The 23,009-nt window shown below is 55.2% G+C and overlaps 1 protein-coding gene across 1 annotated transcript; it reads right to left on the bottom strand.

Annotated features, from left to right (window-relative positions):
- Positions 1 to 3,311: 3,311 nt before the first annotated feature.
- Positions 3,312 to 20,781, bottom strand: Akt1 (AKT serine/threonine kinase 1). Its single transcript, XM_055593070.1, has 13 exons — positions 20,646 to 20,781; positions 11,808 to 11,936; positions 9,025 to 9,136; positions 8,596 to 8,743; positions 8,024 to 8,155; positions 7,882 to 7,947; positions 7,187 to 7,255; positions 6,791 to 6,916; positions 6,591 to 6,719; positions 6,296 to 6,510; positions 6,000 to 6,087; positions 4,622 to 4,724; positions 3,312 to 4,264 (listed from the first exon to the last, which is right to left on the bottom strand). Exons 1-13 carry the CDS (start codon positions 20,689 to 20,691, stop codon positions 4,185 to 4,187), a joined length of 1,443 nt encoding a protein of 480 aa, XP_055449045.1. The 5' UTR covers positions 20,692 to 20,781; the 3' UTR covers positions 3,312 to 4,184.
- Between the last annotated feature and the right edge of the window lie 2,228 nt (positions 20,782 to 23,009).

Genomic DNA, 23,009 nt, shown 5'->3' with positions numbered 1-23,009 from the left:
TGAGCTCCGCTGTAGCTGACCTATCTCTGTCACCCGTTGGGATCATTGCACAGCCCCCACTGCCCTCAGGCTGCCTCATAAGCAGCCAGCTGGCCCTCAAAGTAAACCACCAGAGACTTTACCTCTCCTGTACCCTGCCCCACTAGGGTTCAGTCTAAGCTAAACTAGTGCCTTAATACACAACCCTATCGGGTTTTCCAATTTTGCCATATAGAACAGGGATGTTATCCCTTCCAGCTGCTGTGCGGGTTCCCAAGGTCTGTGACTTGGTTTGAAATGGCATCAAACACGTCACAGACTTACATGCTGCCATGAGGTAGCAGGGACTTAACTGTTTGTTTGGACAGTGTCAGTGTCACGTTAGTGTGGCGTGTGTGTGACTCTGCCTGTGTGGAGCCAGCAATCTACTCTGTGTTGCTTTGGTTTGGTTTCTGAGGCAGGGCCTCTCATTTGGCCTGCAGCGCGCTGATTAGGGTAGGCTGTCTGGACAGTGAGCCTCAGGCACCCACCTGTATCAGTCTCCCCAGCATTGTGACTACAGCTGCTACCACTCTGTCTGGCTTCTTAAAATATATATTCTGGGGGCCAAACTCCCATGTTTACATGGGAAGCATCTTACCAGCAGTGCTCTGGCCCCTGTGCAACTTTTAAGAACCTAGACATTGGACAGCACCTAGTGTCAGATGGTAACCCCAAAGAAGGGAGTAAAAGGGCCCAGGGTGTCAGCTCGCACCCAGCTGTGCGGGAGAGAGTTCAGAGAACTGTGTAAAGGACTTCGAAGGTTTGGGGGACCGGAGCTAGGGTGGCCAGATTGCCAGTGGGACCTGACCCTAGATCAGAGCACCCTTGCAAGGTGTTAGTTCTTGAGAGCCAGGAAGAGGACAAGGAACAGTCCACATTCCCAACAAAGAAGTGATATGGACATGATCCTCACCAGGTCCTCAGATTCCAGGCCAGGCTTCCCCTGCCCTAGTGCAGACCTCCTAGCCCCTTCCTTTGGGTGAAAGCCATGCCTGGTAAAGCCATTGTCATCGCTATGGTTGTGCAGCAGTTCTCCTGCAAGATTAAACTTTGACAGCTTGGACAGAAGCTCTTTAAGACACTAGGTGTTAGGGTGGGGCATGGGGAAACACTCCTCCTGCAGGGAAACTCCCTTTGGTTTTTGTTGTTTTCATTTTTGAAGACAAGAGTTTCTTTGTGTAGCCTTAGCTGTCCTGGACACACTCTATAGACCAGGCTGGTTTCAAACTCAGAAATCCCTTTGCCTCTGCCTCCCTGAGTGCTAGGATTAGAGGCGTGCACCACCACACCCAGCTTTAAAAATGTATAGCCCAGGCTGGCCTTGAACTCACAATCCTCCTGCCCCCGCCTCCTACAGGTGTGTGCCACAGCCAGCATAGGGATAGGCATAAACTCAGCAAGTAAACTCAAGGGCTTCAGGAAGTCCCTGAAACTGACCAGATTCAGTAGGGCTGTCCCTCCCAAACATTCTCAGGTCAGCTGAACTGCCTGGAACAAGCCAAATCCCCAAGCTGCCCCCAAGGCTCAGACCATCCTTTAGCCTGTACAGCTGCCTGTAGTTTGTGAGGTATACTTTTGTGAGCCATCACTCATGCCTTGGTGATGCAGCTGTCTTTTGAGTAATTTCTGTTCCTGTAAATAAGCCCTCACCTATAGTCTTGTATGCTACCCCTGTAGAACTCTTTGATTGACCATGTTGGGCTTTGGTGTATCTGTATTTTGGTCTGTCATTGGTCCCCTAGTTGGGATGAATAGCTGTTAGCTCACATCTCTCCAGGAATGGTGTCATACTACAAGTGTTTAACCGTATCCCAGAACACAACTCAAAAGGTCTTGTTTCAGTCCCCATAAGATAAACAGTAAGCTTTCTCCTTTCTTGGCCTTAGGTCATTTCCCTACAAGGAAACTATAACCATTAAGCAATTACTCATTCCCACTGGTCCCCACCTTGGCAAACATTCTATTTTCTGCCTTATGAATTAGACTGCTCTAGACATCTCGTTTGAGCTTAGCAGACCCTACCATAGCTGCAGGGCCTAGCCCCTCATCTGCTCTGCTGTTGCAGGCCACCTCTGGTGGAGGGTTCCATGTCCCAGGAGCACTCCCTAGATGCCTGGCCCCTGCCTATAGCGACTCTTGTTGGTCAGCTGCTTAAGTAACAGTGGACTCAGAAAGCCACTGTCATAGTATTCACCCCTACTCGGAGCTTTGCCCACCTCTGATGGGGGCAGACAAGGTTCAATGCCCATGACTTAAGGGGCCCTTCGTCTGAACTAGAGACACCCCTGAGGGGTCTTGTGGAAAGAGCAGCTGGTGGCACTCCACCTAGCACAACCTGGATTTAGCTGTGTTTGTTTCAGCTCAGCCACTGTAGGGAAGGTTTTGCCCTAAGTCTGAGGGTCATAGAAAGCACTACTTGGCTTGTGCTTATTTTCTTTTTCTCTCCTTCCTAATGGTCTTGCTATGTAGACCTGGCTGGCCTTGAACTCAAGTGCTAAAACTAAAATTGTGTATCACCACATGAAGATCTGGTGCTTTACCTATAGAGCCTTACTTCAAAGTACAGTAGGCAATGCTCTATTCTGTTCCAGAAAGGCTCTAGAAGTCACTTATTATGGCTTGTGGTCACCCAGAGGAAAAACTGGGCTGTTCTAGAAGTGGACATTGTCATCTTTCCAGAGGTCCAGACCATCACCCAAGTATCTTTGCAGGAGTCAGACACCATCCCAGCAAGGCCACCAGGCACTGGGCTCTGTGGAGTCCAGCTTCTGGAGGCCTCTAAATGTTTTTCTGGGAAGTCACTTGCTGCAGTTCCATCAGTAGCCACCAGGTGTCCCTAGCAGCATATTCAGTATATCTTGGTACTTGGACTACTTGGATTGCTGACATTCACGAGTGACCTTGGCTTCTGTCACCTCCATCCAAACCAGAATAGTCCCCAGTTTGTTCAGTCACAGCTGTGTTATGCCACCTCAGCCAGGGCCTCCTGGGCCCTTTTTAAGCTGATCCGCACGCAGCCTGTTGTTATCGTTCCCGGTATTAGGGTCTGGCTTACTGCTCTGCCCAGACACACACAAGCTGGGCTGGCAGGTGGCTTGGATAGCATCCTTTGGGGCCAGTCACAAGCAGAAGACTCCATAGATAGTCAAGGCCCCCCACTTCTTCAGGAGTGTCCTGCTGGGAGGAGCCTCAGGACCCACCCTGAGATGACCCTAGCCACAGCCTTTTAACTCCAAACCCACAAACAGGGCTCCCACACTTCACACCATCCAGCAAAGCAAACCACAAACTTGAAAAGCAATTTTTATTGAATTTGGAGGGACAGTTTCTTATTATATATAATAGTAAAAATGCTGAAGTTGAACGTTGTAAAAAAACGACACGGTGCAGCAATGGCCACAGTGTCTGGCCAAGAGGGGACAGGCCAAGGTGACAGCCAGAGAAGTAAAGCGTCTAAGAGGACAAGTGCTAAGAGAAGAGCTCATGTGAGGCAGACATCCCAGTGCACCCACAAGAACCGCCACACAGGAGGGGGAGGGCAGGGGCTCTCTGTCACCCAGATTTTTAAAACTTCCTAAAATGCCTTTGAACAGCATGACACACAGCAACAAGCCGAATTGTCGTTCCTCTGTCAACCTAGGTGAGCCCTGGCCATCCCATCCAGCCCTAGTGCTGAGGCTTTGTGCCTCTTCCACTCCAGAGGGAGAGAGCCAGCTGGCACATACACAGTGAGGTGCTTCTACTGCCCTCTGGTTGGGCTTTGGCCCTGGACCCTAAAAACAGGAGGTGGCCAGGGTAGACAGGCCGATAAGGGCAGTGAGAGGACCCACCCAGAATCATGAGCCCACATTCCCACATTGCACATGGTCGCATAAGTCCTTAATATTTTTCTACATGAATCTAATTGTTCTGGGCACTGAGGCCACATGTGGCCTCAAATCGGATGAAATAAATTAAGAAAAACCCCAGGATAGTTTTCCTCCTGACCTGGCTGGGAGGCAGGCTGCTGCCCACAGTAGAAATGTCCTCCCCTGCTCCTGCAGGCTGGCTAGGTTCCTCCCCAGCGCATCCGAGAAACAAAACCATCAGGCACAGATGATCCATGCGGGGCTTCTGGACTCGGCGATGCAGAGGAGTGCAGAGCTGCCAGCCACTGCCCAGGCTCAGGCTGTGCCACTGGCTGAGTAGGAAAACTGGGGAAAGTGCGGCCTCCGCTCGCTGTCTACACACTCCATGCTGTCGTCTGTGGGCCACAAGACAGGGCTGAGACCTGGACTCCAGGAGCAGCCCTCCCACCTGCCTCATGGTAGGGGTACAATGAGGCCCAACGAGCAGGCAGAGACCCTGGCCCTCAGAATGCTCCCTCCCAGCCTGGTTGCTACCACCCTCCAAAAGGGGGCTTGTTTTAAAGTGGGTTTGGGGCTCAAGAGGTGGCTTAGCAGTTAAGAGGACTGGCTGCTCTGACAGAAAACCCAGATTCAATTCCCAGTATCCACGTGGCAGCTCACAACCAGCTGTAACTCCGGTTCAAAAAAACACCAAAAAACTGTCATCAGTAAAAGCTTGCCACTGAGGCACCTTAGGGCTGGGCGGCCCTCACCTTGGTCGGGCGGTGTGATGGTGATCATCTGGGCTGTGAACTCCTCATCAAAATACCTGGTGTCAGTCTCAGAGGTGACCTGGGGCTTGAAGGGTGGGTTCAGCTGTGGAGATACAGAAGCGAACTGGTTACCCCTGTGTTCTAGCCCCTCCCCCACTGCAGGCGACACTTACTTCCTGAGGGGTGTGCCTCTATCAGAAGGGCACAGCTGTAGGAGGTGAAGCTGCTAGGCAGGGTAGTGTAGGCAGGGGGGAGAGCACCGGGAGAGGCCCCAAAGGGACAGAAGGTAGCGAGCACCCATCTCCAGGCAGCAGGAACAGACCTTTCTTTTTTTTTGGTTGTCATTGTTCTCCCAAGTATTTTATCTCTCTGTTTTCCCTTTTGTTTTTTGAGACAGGGTTTCTCTGTGTAGTCCTGGCTGTCCTCGAACTTGCTCTGTAGTCCAGGCTGCCAGGCTAACCTTGAACTCACAGAGATCTGCCTTCCTGTGCCTCAAATGCTAGGGTTACAGGCATGTGGTGTCGGCCGGCCCAAGTTCTTATAAATGGGGAAGGACACGGAGGAGACTAGACTTCACGTGAGCTCACCCGCCTCACCGACAGCCCCAGGAGGAAGCGAACTGGAAAGTGATGTGCACACTAGAGGCTGCCCACATCCCTTTGGGTCCTCCAGTGCCATCCCAAGTCTGGTGTGAAGGCAATGCCACACCTGGGGGCTCTGGTTGGGTATGGGCAGGAGAGGAATGCTATCCACGCCCCCACATGGCCAGAGGGCAGGTGAGGGCTGCCCAAACCTGCTGTGCCATGTGGCCTAAAAGGAACATTCAAGAGGGGTCAGGCTGGACACACTGAAAGCAGGCTGGGTGACAGGGTACCCAACACCTGAGTGTTGAGCCATCTGCCATGCCTCACCAGCCTGGGCAAGGCTGCTCAGGAGCTGGAGGAACCCCACCTGGGGAGGAGCACAGGGGCTCTGCCCTCTGCCAGTGGCCTCCACTGTGCCAGAAGGGCGGGTGCTGTCCCACAGAGTGGGACGGGGCTTCTCTGGAGCTGGATATACTAGACATTACCGTCTACCTTAGCTAGCTTTCAAAAGGTGGCAAAGGCAGGAGCGAGGGCACAGGTGTAGGCAATAGGAGCACAAAAAAAGACCCTGGAGAGGCCCAGCACCCGAATGAAGTGTGCGAGGCAGCAGACTACCCTGTACTGTGTAAGTAGGGAGGGTGTGCACATCCCCCTGGCTCTGTGGGGGCATGGGATTACCACAGAACTGTGAGCCCCTCATGGGCACCTGAGCCAGTGAAAAACAAAGAGTGGGAGTGTCTGTATGTGAGCACACACACGTGATCCAGAGATGGGCACAGTGACCAGATGCACACCTTCTTCTCATACACATCCTGCCACACGATGTTGGCAAAGAAGCGGTGCTGCATGATCTCCTTGGCATCCTCGGAGCCCCCACCAAGCCTGCGGGGAGGAGACAGGTCCAGGCTCAGACATGGCATGCCAGCGGATGCTCATGGGGACGCTCTCAGGTGGAGGTGCACAGTTGGGGGTACCCCTAGTTGCCTGACCACCACCCAGGCCTGCCCTGGCTACATGTGACCGACACGACAGTAGGCACAGGGGCAGCAGTACTGTCTGGAGGCTGAGCTTGAAGCCTGGTGGCCCTTACCTCTGGGTGGGGTCCTTCTTGAGCAGCCCAGAGAGCAGGGACTTGGCCTCTGGGCCGAGTGTGCGCGGGAAACGGATTTCCTCCATGAGGATGAGCTCGAACAGCTTCTCGTGGTCCTGGTTGTAGAAGGGCAGGCGGCCGCACATCATCTCATACATGACCACGCCCAGCCCCCACCAGTCCACCGCACGGCCATAGTCATTGTCCTCCAGCACCTACGGGGGACCGTGTCACCATATATCCAGGGCACGGGGGTGGGGTGGGGTGGGGTAACACACAGGAAGTGGCAGAGCACCTCAGGGGCCAGGTACTCGGGTGTTCCGCAGAAGGTCTTCATAGTGGCGCCATCCTTGATGCCCTCCTTGCACAGCCCAAAGTCTGTTATCTTGATGTGTCCGTCCTTGTCCAGCATGAGGTTCTCCAGCTGTGTGTGAGACCTCAGTGAGTGTGGCCAGAGCCCCGGTTCCCACCTCCCCCGTCCGTCCGTGGGCACACCTTAAGATCCCGGTACACCACGTTCTTCTCAGAGTGCAGGTAGTCCAGGGCCGACACAATCTCCGCGCCATAGAAGCGGGCCCGGTCCTCGGAAAACACACGCTCACGAGACAGATGGAAGAAGAGCTGTGGAGTGGAGGATGCTGAGGACAGCTGCATGAGAGCCCCCCAACCTGTGACCCACAAGGCAGAGGGAAGGTTAGGGACTAGCCCCCAAAGAAAACTGGGAGCCAGAGCCTCCAACCCAGCAGAAACAGGACATCCCAAAGCAAGCAGCTGTGGGCTCACATGGCCGCGGCTGGCAGCGCCCTCTGTACTACAGAGAGGACTCCATGGCTCCTAGAGGGACATGGTCACCCATGAAGTACCCAGCTCTGAAGTGGCCTATGGCCCTACCTCGCCCCCGTTGGCATATTCCATGACAAAGCAGAGGCGGTCATGGGTCTGGAATGAGTACTTCAGGGCCTGAAATGGAAGCAGGACAAGCCTGAGTACTGATGAAGCACACTTACACTGCCACCCAGCCACCCCAAGATGTGCCAGGGCATGTTTTAGTGTCTTGAGATAAGGGATCACCACAGCCCAGGCTGGCCCGGAACTCAGCAGATGCTCTGCCTCAGCCTCCCAAGTACAGGGACTATAGATGCAAGGCACCACGCCAATGGGCATATTAAATGGGAAACAGGAGGTCGGGTTCAAGCGCAGGACAAGATGGCTTAGAAGTTGACTGTACCAATGTCTGGGGTTACCAAAACCTCCACGTGGGGAGTCTGACACAACAGCTTCGAGTTTCTAGAACTGGGGTGTTGAGTCACCCCAGTGGCTTCCCTGAGTAAAGGCAACAAGCCCAAAATGCTGACCCTGGAACTAATCAAGCTGCTATGGCTTAACTGAGCTTCAATCACGATAAACCCTGAGGGGACACCCAGAGGTCAGCCTACAGGATGGGTCTGAGAAGCCTGAAGCCCACGAAGCCCTTGTCTGCATGTGTGTGCATGCCTGTGTGGTGTGCAAAGGCAGCAACGGAGAGTGAGCCGGTTCACCGAAGCATCCCTATGTCAGAGGGGCTTGGACTGATGGCCACGACTTACGGTGAGGAAGGGGTGCCTAGAGTTCTGCAGGACACGGTTCTCGGTAAGCGTGTGGGCAACCTCGTCCTGGAAGGCAGAGCTAAGTGAGCGTGCATCCCCCTGCACTCCTCTCGTCCTCCCTCTGACCCAGCACCCCCTGCACCTTGGCAACGATGACCTCCTTCTTGAGGATCTTCATGGCGTAGTAGCGGCCCGTAGCCTTCTCCTTCACCAGGATCACCTTCCCAAAGGTGCCCTTGCCCAGCAGCTTCAGGTACTCGAACTCATTCATGGTCTGTGGGTAGTAGAGACAGCCCAGTTAGGGAGGACCCTTGCTCAACACCACCAGCCTATGGAGATAGGCATCCGTGCCACCACCCTCAGACTGACAGTGTCCAGAGTGAACAAGGCTCCTCCAAGTTATCCCACAGCAAACTCAAGAGAGCTGGAGACAAGCCAGGCCCACTCTCCCATCTGCTGGCCTGGGGGGTCAGGAAAGGGCTCTGGGGCTTGGGGATAGCATCTTCATTATACATCTTTTTTTTTTTTTTTTTTTTTTTAAGTACTCAGGTCTTTTGCATGCTAGGTAAGCACTCTGCCAACTGATGTAATTCTCAATCCATGTCAAGAGGACCCAGGGATACTCAAACCCATAGAGGAAGCCAGACAGAATACCTGGACCTGCCAGGCCCATCCACAGCCCCTGGCAGCCCCTGGAGCAGAGCCCAGACTCACCACGCGGTGCTTGGGCTTGGCCAGGGACACCTCCATCTCCTCAGCCCCTGAGTTGTCACTAGGCGAACCTGATCGGAAGTCCATCGTCTCTTCCTCCTGCCTCTTGAGTCCATCAGCCACAGTCTGGATGGCAGTGGTCCACTCTTCCCTGCAGGGGGCCAGGTGAGGCCTCAGGTACCAGCAGGAGCTGCTGCACCATGGCATTCACCCACCACTTGCCTGGCCGCCCAGACCTAAAGCTGCAGCTACTACCCACAAACTGAGTCTCCACACACTCAAGAGTTTTAGAAGGCTCAAAGCCCTAGGGACACCTATGCGTCTCCCCACACCCCACAAGTGGACTGGCCTGGTTCTCCAGCATGTGCTCAGCAGAGGCCTTTGACCCTGAGCAGGGGCTGTAGCGCACTGCCCCTGCCCCTGCCCACTCACCGCTCTTCAGGCGTTTCCACGTGGAAGGTGCGCTCGATGACTGTGGTCCACTGCAGGCAGCGGATGATGAAGGTGTTGGGCCGTGGCCGTTCTGTCTTCATCAGCTGGCACTCTAAAGGACAGGTGAGGGAACATCTGTTGGCATGATCCACCTGCTCCTCCATGAAGCCCTCTAGTCCCGACCAGACAAACCGTATTCCCCAGATGGCACCCGCCCTGCCTGGAAGTACACGCCATCCTCCCTTTTATCCAAGCACGAGGGAGGCAGAGGGAAGCGGGTCTCTGAGTCCCAGGCCATCATGGTCTACAGAGGGAGTTCCAGGACAGCCAGGGATACACAGAGAAACCCTGTCTCAAAAAACCAAAACACAAAATTATTTATTTGGGGGGCTGGAGATGGCTTGTTGATTAAGAGCACTAATACTCCTCCAGAGGACTGGAGTTCGGCTCCCAGCACCCATACGGCAGCTTACAACCAGCTGTAACTTCAGTTCTAGAGATCTGACGCCCTTCTCCTGTCTCTATGAGCACCAGACACATAGGTACATAAAAGCACCGCAAACACCCTTATCCAAAATAATAAAATATAAAAATGTCTAAAGTGTTAAGAGAAATGTCTATTTTGATAGGGGCTCTTTGCTGGAACACCCCATGTAGATCAGAAGCCTCAAACTATGGCAATCCCCCTGACTGCGCCTCCCACAAGCTTAGTTTACAGATTTTAGCCAATATCCTATCCTTGGTTTTTTGTTTTTTTTTTTTTTCTTTTTGTTGTTTTGAGACAGGGTTTCTCTGTGTACCCTTGGCTGTCCTGGAACTCACTCTGTAGACCAGACTTGCTATGTAATTTTGACTGACCTGGAGCTTACTACATAGCCTAAGCTGACTTGAACTTGGGGCAGTCATGCTTCAGCTTCCTGAGTGCTAGGATTACGCATGAGCCACCATGAGCTGCATCCCCTCTCCTAGCCCTAATTCCCTTCAAAGATCAGAGAACAAGAGCCACCTAGATGCTCTGCTCTGAAGGTGAGGCTCTATAAGCAGCTGGTTAGGCTAGACCGCTTAGCTTGCACCATAACTACCTCTAAAGTTCCTCTTCCCTTCAACTGCTGACCCCTACCTTTTACTCAGTCTCAGGGACTGAGGAACACTGATATCTCTGGGAGGGGCAGTACACAGCCCGCCCACCCCATCTGACAAAGGACTATCTCACTGTTTCCCCAACCATATCCAGAGTCTCTGGGGAAATAAAATACATATGTAGCACCCAAACCCAGAGCACTACCGAGGAACACACACTGGCATACAGATACCAGAGCATGCCCTCCCGGAGCACACACGTATGAACACCTTTAAGGGTGGGACAAGGGGACAGCCCAGGCTCTGAGGATATGTGTACAGCAAGAGGGCTTCCTGGCAAGGCTCTGTAAGGCAGGAGGGGCTGAGGGGCCTCCCACATTCCATCGTCTGGGTCCTGGCAATGTGAGGGGCCTCCAGGCTCCAATGAATGAGCAGGGGGCAGTCTGCCAAGCCAGGGGCCAAAAGGGGCTTGAGGCCCAGCCTTGGGGAAGGCCTGTGTCAACATGGGACGGGAGGTGGGGGATGGAAAATCACTGTGAGCCTTGTCCCCAGCACATTTGAGCTAGCATGTCAGGGAACCAGATGAAAACTAGCACCAAGCTGGGGTCTTAACCCCCACGCCCCCAGAGCCCACCTCTGAGGAAAAGCCCTTGAACTGGATTGGACACAGCCCCATCCAGCTCTGTTCCCTTCTACGTGTAAACTGTCTACCTCCTAAGGCCCAAGACCTTTTTGAAGGCCAACCCCTGCCGGCTGCTCAGTAGTCCCCTCGGCTGGTTGCCCATACCTATGTGTCTGCTCCAGAGAAGCCTCATTCCTTCCCCCAGAGTAAGTAAGCTGGGGTTCCTTCCCCACCAGCTGTAGAGGCAGCAACCTAAGTTAAGCCTCGAGACTCTGGAGCAGACCTGGGGATTGGCCGAGTCAGGGGAGGTGGAAGCCCCAGGATCTGAGGTGGGTCAAACCAAGCTACCTGCTGGGCAGGAGCATATCAAGAAGGTTCTGGGGGTAGAGTGAAGAGCTGTGGTACGTTCACATGCTATCCTCCAGACTGCAGCCCAACGATGACCCCAGAGCCTGAGGTTAGTAACCCCCATGGCTCAACACGCTGCTGCTTAACACTATCAAACTCAACCACACCTACAAAACTAGCAGGACTGGGCAGAACTGGCTATGACAAAGTGGCACTGAGAACAAGAACAAAGCATCTCTAGCCCCAAGCTCTCGAAGAGAGTTTCAGTGTCTCCATCTTCATCACTCCCACCTGTCTTGGAGTAGGGCTGCTTCCCACTGGCACTCCTGCTAAGGGAACCACAAACCCACAGGGTAAAGGGCTTCCGATGGCCTTCCCAGGGAGAGCTGCAGAGATGGCTCCTGGGATGCCGTACACTTGTTGAGCTAGGAGCCTCTCCTCTGGTTGTCTGCCCAAGAGTTCCCAGTGAATGCCCTTGAATGGCTGTTTGGTCCCTATTAGAGGGACCCTGGTCAAGCCACCCTCTAAATCAGGTCCAGTTACCATATGTTGGGCCCATCAGTCTTCTAGCAGAGGTGGCCACTCACCAGTCCTAGGGCAGGTGACTCAGGGCCAGCACTGCCCAGCACCCAGGACAGAGGGGCTCTCCTCCCATTTCTCAGTGAGCAGAGTTCCAGCCTCCTTGCTAGCCTGTCTAGCCACCCCATTCAGCCCAGGCAGCTAAGACACTTACGTGCCACTGAGAAGTTGTTGAGGGGGGACTCGCGCTGCTCCACATCCTGAGGCCGTTCCTTGTAGCCGATAAAGGTGCCATCATTCTTGAGGAGGAAGTAGCGTGGCCGCCAGGTTTTAATGTATTCCCCTGCAGGGGATGGGAAACATAAGGAGTTGCATGTGATCACCTCAGCAGAGGCCCAGACACCTGAGAGGACCCAAGGCACATAGATTCAGGTGTGAGGTAGGGAAGGGACCTGGGCCACTTCAGCCTTCCCAGAAGGCACTGGCTACGGAAGAGCTGCTGGTGTATGTTGCTGGGAGCATCATCTAGGGCTCTGCCTGGACAGCAGACCCAGGAAGTGCCACAGCTGGAATGGGGGTGCCATGCCCAGCAGAGCCCTGCCCCGGTCACCCAGGTACACAGAGCATTGTTTCCTCCAGTTTTGCAACATCAGCCATACGCCCGCACCACACTCAGGCACCAGAGCAGATGTCCCCTGTGATCTCCCAGCGACTGTCATTTTTCATACTGACACCCGGAAAAAATGTTTAATTTACATTTTGCCGAGCAAGGAATCTGAACAACAGGGAACTAACTAATTAGGCAACTTCTTCATCTGAGGGGACACTAGGCTGAGGACAGGAGGGGCAGCTCATATGTCTGGGCTGGGGTCTCTGAGCTCTGTGTGGGATAAAGTCTGCCTGCCCCACTGAGCCCTAAACAAGGGCACCAGGAGGATATGTGGTGAGCAACTGATTGTCCAGGCCACCTACCACCAGGTGCTCCTGGGCACAGACCAAGTCACAAGGTCATGCACCTGGTCCCACACATCAGCAGTGCACCTAATCAGCCGCTCTGTACCCTCTTCTGGTATGTACCAAATCTAGGTGTTTCCTGAGAACACTTTCCCAGGTGAGAGAATCCACCCCGTAGAGCAGCGTATCAGTTTGGACCCCCTCCAGGCTCTCAGGACCTGCCAGGGCACAAATAGCAGGGGGTTCTCGGCTCCACCCACGACCCACCTCCCCCACCTCCTCCATCTCTCCTTCCACTCGGCACCATGGGAAGCATTTCCAAACACCAGCCTTGCTCTGCATGACCCAAAACCGTGCCCTTTGAAGCGGGGTGAGAGAGCCTTAGCGGTGCAGAGCCCAGAGAAGATGTCAACAGAGCCACTACCAGGCTGAGACTCCCGCTCCAGGGGTTCAGCAGCTAAAGCCCTAGGAACCCTGTTTCCTTCTCACTGCAGATCTCCTCCGCCCGACATCAGCACCGTCAGAGACCCCAACCCCGTCAGAGACCCCAGCCCCACAATGGACAGAGGCAGCAAAGCAAGAAAGTCCTCCTGACTCTGGCATGTGCCCAAATGTGGCTGGGGCTCCACCAGGGCCCAGGCAAGTTTATTCTGTTTCTCTTCAAGAGCCAACAGTCTACATGTAATCAGCAGGACCCCTGTACACCCCTCCCTGCCTCCCATCTTTAGGTCTCAGAAGCCCAGCTCCCCACCCCAGCCATCTCCCACAGCCACTAGGGGCTTCAGAGCAATGGCCAAAACAAACCCTTCCTCATTCAGGAGGGTCTGACCAACTTGCCTGCATAATGAGAAGACAGGAAGGGCCCCCACTGAGCTCTGCAAAGTCCCTTGGGGCCCTGCAGGCACCAGCCTTGCTCCTGACTAGGTAGCAGGCACCTGCAAGTATTCACATGTGCAGCAGCCCCAGGCAGCCCCTCCCCGGCACAGGTCCTAGAAGGTGAAGGGTAGTCAGGGGCTCTCAGCAGTACAATAGGGCCACTGGGGGAGGGTGCACCCCACCCCCTTCCTGTTCCTTCCTGGGCCTCCCGAGTGTGTGCCCACCCGCCAGCACCAGTCTGGAGCTGTCGGCCCCTGATGGAGTGCCTCCCATCTCACCAGCTGCTGCTCCCCGGGACACTAACTGAGTACGGAGGCTGATGAGCAACACACCCGCGCCCCAGAGATCCATCTTGATTTACCAACTGCTGCCCACCCCACGGTGCCCAGTGCAGACTCCCAGCTCTGGCCCCCACACACACACCACCACCCTGCACCTGAATCTCCTATTGGCTCTTAGCCTACGTGACCAGGCCCCAAGCCAGCCAGGCAGACTCCAGAATGTGGACCTGGAGGTACAGGCAGAGGATGAGGCAAGTACCAGCCCCACAAACACACTGAATGGCCTAGGTGTCCTTCCCCTCCCTGGCCACACAAAGCACACAAAGGCCACATTGCCAAGGAGAAATGTAAAGTGAAGTGACCTCATCAAGTCTCTCCCTTTGGCAGCCCTCTTACAGAGAGGAAAGGGGGCCACAGCTCTGACACACACAGATCTCTTTATCTCCTGCCTCAAGGTCCAGCCAAGTGGTCACTGGGGGTACTGGCCGAGCCAGCTGCAGCCTGGGCTGTGGCCTGCATGTTAATGAGTTCAGTCTAGACGGACCCCAAGCCCCACCCCCCTGCAGAAATGGGTCAACATTGTAGACAAATGCAAGAGGTGGCTGTCCTGGTCTTTTATGGCTGTACAGTGTCCACTCTGGAGGTCTCTTCTGGGGACACAAACATTGGCAGGCCTCCCTCCAGAGCTTCATGTCTAGCAAGGAGAGCGCAATACTGGGCCATTCTGTAGAAATGACAGGCTCTGGCCCAACCAACCTCTTCTTGGCTCCTGTACACCATCTGGATGCTTGATATCCTCAACTCAGGCAAGCCAGGGTCCAGCTGGGAAGCACAGAGCAGCTGGGGCCTCCACCTGTCTACATAGCCTCTGGGAACACAGGTACACATGGTCCATGAGAGGTGCTGGGCTCCTCCACCTGGACTTTCCTTACCAGACCTGTGGTCACAAATACATGGGCAGATGACAAATGACCAGGTGCTACCTCCACAATATGACCCCCATGGCCTTGAGGCCAGATGCCTGACAGCAGCTTCTCAGTGAAAAACAAACTGCAAACAGCAGACACCCAGTTCTGACACCACAGTAGACCCAACTCCCCACCGCATCTGCAAGTTCATCCACGTCTCACGCCTGCTAAGCAGATAACAGTACCAGCCCCTACCCAAGGGCCTACCCCATCTTCTTGCAACAAGACCAGCACCTGGGAAGAAGCAAGCGTTCCCCCACAACTTCAGGCTCCCTCAGGAGCTACCTACTCTTCCATGATTAGACCCTGTCCAATCCTGAGGGAAAGGGTACCCAGGGATGCCACTCACTGATGTCCTCAAGGCCTGGACCCTCTAGCACCTGTGTGTTAGCCTCTGCTCCTAAGTCATCACACAAGTAGAGGGGGAAGCTGGGCGTGTCAGTGCACACCTTCAATCCTAGCAGTCGAGGCTGAGACGGGTGGATCTCTTGAAGTTCAAGGCCAGCCTCGTCTACATAGTGAGTTACAACAGACAAGACTACATAGAGATCCTGCTTGGAAAAAAAAAGAAAAAGAGATGGGAGGGAGTGCAAAGTGGATACTAGATGCTGGGTGCTAACACAGTAGCTCCCCAAGAGGCTTCCCTGCTTAGTCTGAAGCATGGAAGCACTATAACAGGCCAAGGCCACGACCTACCCTCCCAGACACATCCTAGGAGTACCCATGTCCTAGGCACAACTAGAGTTCTCTTACATGGGCCTGGCTCCTGCGTCCTGATCACTGTGAACATTCTCTCCAAGTCCCTGGTTCTTGGGGAAACTGCTGGATAAACACTTTGCCACAGTGGCAGTGGCAGTGGCAGGCAGCAGCTGGCAAGGTGCCAGGCGGCACCGAGCTGTTTCTCCACAGCAAAGTGAGCCCCAGCAGGCCCGGGGAGCAGGCGCCAGCTGACAGCAGCGACCAAACGTCCCCCACCGCCAACACATCCATCGCACCGACAGCTGCCGGGTGCCCATTTACCTTCTCCAGCACATTGAGCAAGCGGTCTGCTGAAAGCAACCCATTGGGGCTATTAGCCCTGCTCTTGCTGCCTTCTGGGCAGTGGACAGTCAGAAGGTGAAGGTCATCCCCTAGGCCCCGCTGCCCAGGCCCCTCTGGAGAACCTGGCTTCTATGTTTCTTGATCCCCAATAGACTCAATGACAAGAGCTGGGCAAAGGTAGGGAATAGCAGTGTGTGCTACACATGAACAGGTAAAACTCCAGGTCTGATGGGACCAGGTATAGACGAGGTGGGGCTTTTCTGAGAGGAACGCTCATGTGGGTCTCGAGGAGTGCTCAGGGTGGGCCACCAGTGGTCAGTCTGGGCCTGCAGAAGGCTGGCACTCCACTGAGCCCAGGTGGGGTTTTTTTGCCATAGCCTATAACTCTAAAATCTTACCCAGCAGGAGGCAGGGCAGCTCTCTGGAGAAACTGAAGCTTAGATAAAGGGATCCTAGAGGTCAAACAGAGACAGGAAATAACCAGAGCTAAGGGTCTGTCAGGACACAAACTACACAGGCAGACCTCAGCCGAGAAGGGCCAAGAAACAGCAACCATACAATACATAGCAAGTGAAGTGACCCCTACTCCAGCACCCGCTTCATACAGTGCTGACTAGGTCTCCAGCCCTCTAGAAACTACCAGGAGTAGCACAGTCCCCCACTGCCAGGTTCAGCCCCACTCCGAGCCACAGGGAGCACTGGTCTACCCACCCACACCATACACATCTTAGCTCCTCCTCAGGACTCCTCACCCTGCCTGGACCAGAAAGGAAGGCCAGCCTAGAGCCCCACCTTGCATACACTGAGCACATCCCCAAGCCTCTCGGTACTACTCACATCATCACATTCATCTTAGTCCTACAGTTTTTGTGCAAGGCACATGCCCCCTGTCCTGTGGGAGAAGTAAGACACCCAGAGGCAAAAGATAGGTCCCTGAACATCAGGAAGTGAGGCAGACAGGCCACTGGTACTGAGGGCCTCTGGGCTGCTCCGCTATCCACCTGCCTGGACTAGGGCCTAGGTCTTAGCTGGAGAGGCTCTTCTGGGGAAGTGATGGGCGTGGCTGGGGCAGCAGCCACAGTGGGGGGGCTGAGACAGCCGCAGCTACTGTTACAGGGAGGGCCTAAAGGTTGGTACTGGCTCTGGGCCTGGCCCAGGTGTGACTGGGCAGAGGACTGCCAGCCAAGGACAGGACAGTTCTCCCACTACCCTATGGCACATCTAGGAACCAGCCAGATGCAACCCTCAAGCTGCTCCTAGCAGTGACAGTAGGTCACAGTTCTGGCCATCCACCTAGCACCCCATCTCCATCCAGGGCTCAGTGTCCCTCTCCACAGTGCACTCTGCCACCCTTGCAGAGCTGGCAAGGCCAAGAGGCTCTCCCAGGCCCCGAAGCTCAGTCAAGTCCCATGTCCACACACACTTTTCCTCAACTCCTTGTGACCTCCATGTGGCTCAGCCCCACTAGGACAATTCTGTCCCAAGGACAGTGATCAGGAAGCAGAGGAGAGTGCTGCCCACTCTGGAGTCACCAGGCTGGAGTAGCAATGACCCCTCACATCCCAGTGGAAGGCCACCCAGCTTCCTCTTTTGCTGTTTGTTTTTTAACGGAGAACTCAACACGCTCACAAAACAGGAAACTCAGCCCCAGCACCAGCTAAGACGCAGCCACAGCCACACGCTGCAGAGTACTGTCCCCTCTATGGGTGCCCAGGGCATTCAGTTGCCGCCCTCTGTCCTCTGGTGGGTACCATATGCTTACCTCTCTCTCAGACTCAGTCCCCACACACAGCACCAACATCTGTTCCCAGATGTTGACCTGCCCACTGGGCTTAGGACCCTTGGGTCTCCCCAGAGAGATCATCACTGATCCAGACTCAAAGAGCCCCATACTATATGCCAGCTTCCCTCCATCCCTATCCAAACCAACTCTACCTGCCCAGTACTGACTCGGTGAGAACAGCTAGGCCATTCCTACCCTGCTGGGCCCTCAGCTAACAGTCTGTTGAGTGAGTGAACCCATGAGGTGATCCTCAGTTGGTACTAGCTACCTACTCCAAACGCGCAGAGACCCTTCAGCCACTGGCAATCCTCTGCTTCTCCCAACCCACCTACCTGATCTGGCCACCTGCTATGGGTTGGGGATGCAGAGAGTTGCTAACCTGGCCAAGAGGAGAAAAGACTCCCTGGCTACCATCTCTGCCAGGGCAGCTCACGTGCATACAGCCCAGCAGGCATCAGGGGTTTCGGGAAACAACAACACAGACAGACCTCAGTACGCAGCTCATTTGCAAACTGAAATCAGAGGTCACAGACAAGTTCAGCCACATCCGCAGTTAACCCCAGGTTAGCTGTGAATACTCCATCAGGGTTCACTGACTCCAAACCTCTGTATCTGGGGATATCTGACCTGCACTGCGCCTGACATGTCCACTCTCCTGGGAGAGGCTGCTGTCCTCACTGTCCACCCATCTGTTCATCAGACCAGCCCCCTTGCTTCTAGCTCCAGTCTTTAGGAGCGCGAACGCACTGCCTCCCATAAGTCTTTGGGCTCCTTGTTGGATGCAGAGGGAAGCTAACCCCCAGAGGCTTATCAGGTCCAGCTGCAGATCAATGCGCAGCTTGAGTATCTGCTCTGGAACCAGCCACCTGGCTAGGTACCCTCTGGCCCAGAGCACAGAGTTCCCAAGAAGTGGCTTGGGGACACTTCCTGAGGGACAGGCACCCAATTCCCAAGGAGTAGGAGAAACCTGGATGTGAGGTCCCTGCAGACATGAAGCAAGGAGGAACACCCTCTCATCTATGCCCAAACAGCCCTGAAGGCAAGCATGGTCAGCCCACAAGGAGCTTGGCAGTTCAGCCAAGAACCAGTGTGCTCCAAGTCCCTGGCTGGACATGAGAGACCTAGCAGAAATGGGTTCAACTCCCAGTCAGCAGTACTCTAACCTGCAGAGGCAGCAAAGGGAGGGGCATTACCCAGGAGTCCGAGGGAACATGGGGAACTGAGTGACAATTGCAGTAACCTTCCCTCCCTGCCTACCCAACCCAAGTCAGAGTGGCCTCAGGTTAGAGGTTGACCTAACATGGCAACCCAAGGTAGGGAGAGGGCTAGAACCACAAACCAATGATACACGCATGAGTTGGAGCCCATAACATACACCGCTGGGGGTGTTCAGAAGGGAGAAATTAGAGTAGCCAAGACAAGCCTTTCTCAGAAAGAAGCAGAAGGCCAAGCAGTGGGTCATGGCTGAGCCAGAGCTGGGCACAGTAGCCCAGGAATGTGACATATGGATGCCATCATCCTTACCACCTGGGCTGAAGCTGGAGGATTGGAGATCATGAGAATGGCCTGAGACCAGGCAGCTGTCCCTGATGTTGGCAAGACCCTACCCCACAGACAGTAGTCCCTGTCAGTTCCACAGGACAGGTATTGTGTCCAGTTGGGCCATCCCACAGATAACATTCACAGCTCTACCCACTGCCATTTCCATGGCATAAATGGGAAAATCAAGCCCTAAAGAACTCAATGACCTTCTGGAGAGGGACAATGACAGAGCTGCCAAATCAAGTTCAAACACAGCCTCTGCATGGCCACAGGATCTAATGTTGTGTTCCACCTGGCCCCTTCAGAAAGCTCAGTCAGAAGGAGCAATATGACACCCCTTAGGCCTCAGAAGGGTTTCTGCCTGGGGAATGTCCCAGTAACTTAAGGCCCAGCAATCTCCAGGTTGGCCCTGACAGCCATACAATAAACATTTGTCCTGGAAATAGGTTGTGTATGGCCTGGAGTCAGGGAGAAAAGACAGGCACAGGGGTTGAGTCCCATTTTCAAAGAGGACTGAGGCAGACAGCAGAGCGTGACACAGGACTCCTGTACTGGGGCCAGACAAGGGGCACAGGCGACAGGCTCCTTGCATCTTTCCTGCAGCTGCCAGACTGAGACCTCTGGACACAGGTGACATCTTCCACCCCTGCTAGAGCTCTTCTGGGTCCCATTGAAGTCTCCATCCCAGCCAACTTCCCCCACCTCCCTTAGTTCCTGTGGCTTCCACCCAGCTCTGCTGGAGTCTACACACCCCACAAAACCCCATGTCCTAACACCAACTTTTGTTCCCACTTCCCATCTTGTGTCTGAGTCCTCCTCCGGCCACGAAAATGTCCAATTCCCTCTGCTAGAGAACCAGAAAGAGGAGTGGGAGGAGGCTAGCCTTGGCAAGGATCGCCCTAGAACTTCCGGAGGGAGCAGGTCTGCAGGAAGAGGAAGTCAGGAGGGGCTGAGATGCCTGCCCTGGGGCAAGAGCCAGTGACCGTCCTGAGGCTTTGAAACCTACTCCTGGTAGGCTGGACAAAGAAATGATAAGTAAGCTGGAGGTGAGGGGCCAGTCTCAGTCAGCTCTTGAGTTCTAATGATAACATGACCCTGCTGGGCCCTTGATGACGACAAGACCCCTGACTTCAGGAATCCAGGCCTGAGGTCGGCACAGGGCCAAGCGGAGCAGCCCTGCCCCGCCTGCCCTCAGGAGCCCTTGGGCAGTGCCCAGGCTACCAGCCTGCCAGCCCTGGAACAGCAACCATGTCCTTGCTGCCTTCCAGGAAAGCCAGGAGTGAGGCTGCAGTAACCGGCCCCACCCCCAGGCCATTCAGAGCAGGCCCTGCGCAGAGCCTCAGCCTCTGTGTAAGAGGCCCCAGGAGGAGGCCATGACCTCCATTCTATGGAAAAAGCTAGGCCTACACACTCCCCCTGAAGGGGGCCTAGAGACCCATGGTGGGGAAGCACCCAATCTGTCCAGCAGGCCTGGACACAGCAAATACTCTTTGACGCTACCACAAAGTTGCCTGCTGGGGAAAGATAGCCCCCCCCCCCCAGTTCCATGTCCAAGAGCTGGGCAGACCCAGGCCCAGCCCTGCTCCTCCCACAGACCAGAAACTAACCTCGTTTGTGCAGCCAGCCCTCCTTCACAATGGCTACGTCGTTCATGGTATCCGTGGCCCCCACAGACCGGGGTAACCCAGCGATGCTCAAAGTCTCTTCTCAGAAGGCTGAGCCCAACTGGCCTGGCCGCAGCGTCTAGAAGAAGCCAAGAAAGCATGTGAGGCAGGGTCCTGCTTGGGTCAGCTTTAGTGAACCCCCAAGGACCCAGAATTATCCATGTCCTCTTATGTGATCTGTCCCCCTCTTGGTCCCAGGTTCCCTCCTCACCCTTACTCTCTGCCAGCCTGTCTGACTTCTCTCAGAATACTGCTGCATAAGACCTACTTCCAGGAGACGCCGCACCCAGATCCAAGCCTGGTCATCTGGGGTGCAAGACTATGGCCAACCCCTACCTCTCTGGCCTCTGCTGGAACACTCATGTCCAGAAAGTCTTTCCTGACAGGCAGCTTTGCCCCAGCAAACAGGCCACCTCCTCCAGGCAGCCCTGACTGTGGGCTCCGTCCCACACTAGTGAGGGTGCTGTTTTGCTGTCACAGCATGGGTTCGCACCACTACTCCCTATAGTCTAGGCTGCTCCGCTGAGGGGCACAGGAATGCAAACACTGGGAAGCACAGGTAAAGCAGGGAATGGTGCAAAGCCAAGCCCAGATCCTCCAGGACAATACTAAAAACTCCTCAGGCGAAACCTGTCAAAGACACAGTGTCCTGCTTTTGAAGCTGCCTCATTCATCTGCCTAGTATGTATACCCATCTACAGTTCTGTGGGGCCTTCTTCACTCCCCGCCGGGGACAAAGAGACTTTTATACAGGGCAGGGGGGTTACAGCCTACAAATACAGTATTCAGGAGTCCACACGTGGGGCAGGCAACATACAAGACCTAGGGACCTGTGGTGGGCCCTGCCGTGGCGTACCGGCCAGCCTGTACCAAAGCAAACTTTGCCAGCGCATCTTGCAAAGATCCCTGCCACAACTTCTCTGCTGAAGGAACTCCTAGGGCTCTTGTACCAACTCTAGACATTCTGGGGACGCGCATTTGGGCACTCCTTTACCAGCAAGCCTGTGCTGTCCCTTACCTGGGGTTCATGTGGACAGGCCCAGGAGGACCAGAACACCACTGTGCAAGATCCCAACGTGGGTCTACTACAGCTGACCCAGAAAAACGCACCCGGGTCATCTCTCTAGCCCAGGAGGCTGGAGCTGGCACCACAGTCACTGTCCCTTTGCCTTGCCTGACACTAAAAGGGAGACAGGCTGCTATGTGTGAACTGCCAGTAGCCAGAGTGAGAAAGACCACACCTGGCCAGAGAAGGAACACGCCCTTCCCTCCACAGGCAGGTGGCAATGGAAAGCCAGAAGGAAGAAGAGACGCCAAAAACCCCCAACTCACAGCTGCCAGAGGGGGTGTGCCCTGAAGCCGTGAGCTGTAAGACCTTTCTCTGGATGTCCCCCAACCCCACCCAGACCCAAGGTTCTGCTGATGACAGTCAGCTGTCCAGAACCATGTAAAAATAAATTCATACCCACAGAGTGAGGAGACACAGCAGTGCTAATGCCAGTGTCCACATCAAGCTGCCCTGAGCATGGGACACTTCCCACCGTGCCCCTGGAGGGCCTTACCATAAGGGCCTACGGTTGCTATTGTTCACTCTTAGGAGTTCAGCCCCTCTGGGACACCAACTCGTGAGCCGGACGCCCAGCTGGGGCCCCACCAAGGCGACTCGCCCTTCACTTGAGTGATGGCTCTAAGCAGTCAAGGCTAGCCACCTGGAGCAAGACCAGGGGCCTGGGGAAGGAGGAGTTTGGCCGAAGAGCAGAGGCCCAAGGTTCCACCACCGCCTAACTTAGAACCCAGTCCTCTTTAGACAATCCAGCAGCTCAAGCCGGTACCCCGATTCCGTCCTCCACGCATGGAGGCACCTCCAGAAACCACCTAGTCCAGGAAGTAGCTTCCGGGACCAGGAGGGCTAGCAGTCCTTTGTGGGCTAGCCTGGGCACCGTGCCACCGCGCACAACTTTCTGTCCGTGGGAAATGAGTTCTCCTTCCCAGGGCCCTCCCACCGCACGCAGGCCGCGGGGTGAGCCTTTCTCCTACCCTCGCTGGCCCAGTGCCCAGACAGCCCCAGGCCCCGGACGCACCGGCCCCCGCTGCGCACACTAACAGCGCCCCTCTCCCGCGGCCTGGCCCTGCGGAGCGGCCACCCAAGGTCACGCGGCGGCCGCCCGCACCCTCGGCGGCGTGGGCCTCCAGCGCGACCAGCCCGGTCCCGCGCGCTCCCCACCCAGGCCTCCGCTCGGCCACTTCCTGCTCGGCTCGGAGTCGCGGCGCGGCCGGGAACAAAGCGGGGCGGCCGCGGCCCGGAAC

The sequence above is a fragment of the Psammomys obesus genome, unplaced genomic scaffold, assembly GCF_907164565.1.
Source record: "Psammomys obesus unplaced genomic scaffold, mPsaObe1.curated_primary_1811, whole genome shotgun sequence".
NCBI classification, from domain to species: Eukaryota; Metazoa; Chordata; class Mammalia; order Rodentia; family Muridae; genus Psammomys; species Psammomys obesus.
Note: the sequence above shows the minus strand (reverse complement) of the source record. Positions and strands in the feature narration are given on the sequence as shown.

What these genes read in the sequence shown, in the direction of transcription:
- Akt1 (XM_055593070.1), bottom strand. Translation starts at nt 20,691, where the DNA reads ATGAACGACGTAGCCATTGTGAAGGAGGGCTGGCTGCACAAACGAG. An exon ending in CAACAACTTCTCAGTGGCAC is followed by an intron (nt 9,137 to 11,807) that starts GTAAGTGTCTTA and finishes CCTGTCCTTTAG; the next exon opens with AGTGCCAGCTGATGAAGACA. An exon ending in GTGGAAACGCCTGAAGAGCG is followed by an intron (nt 8,744 to 9,024) that starts GTGAGTGGGCAG and finishes GGCCCCCTGCAG; the next exon opens with GGAAGAGTGGACCACTGCCA.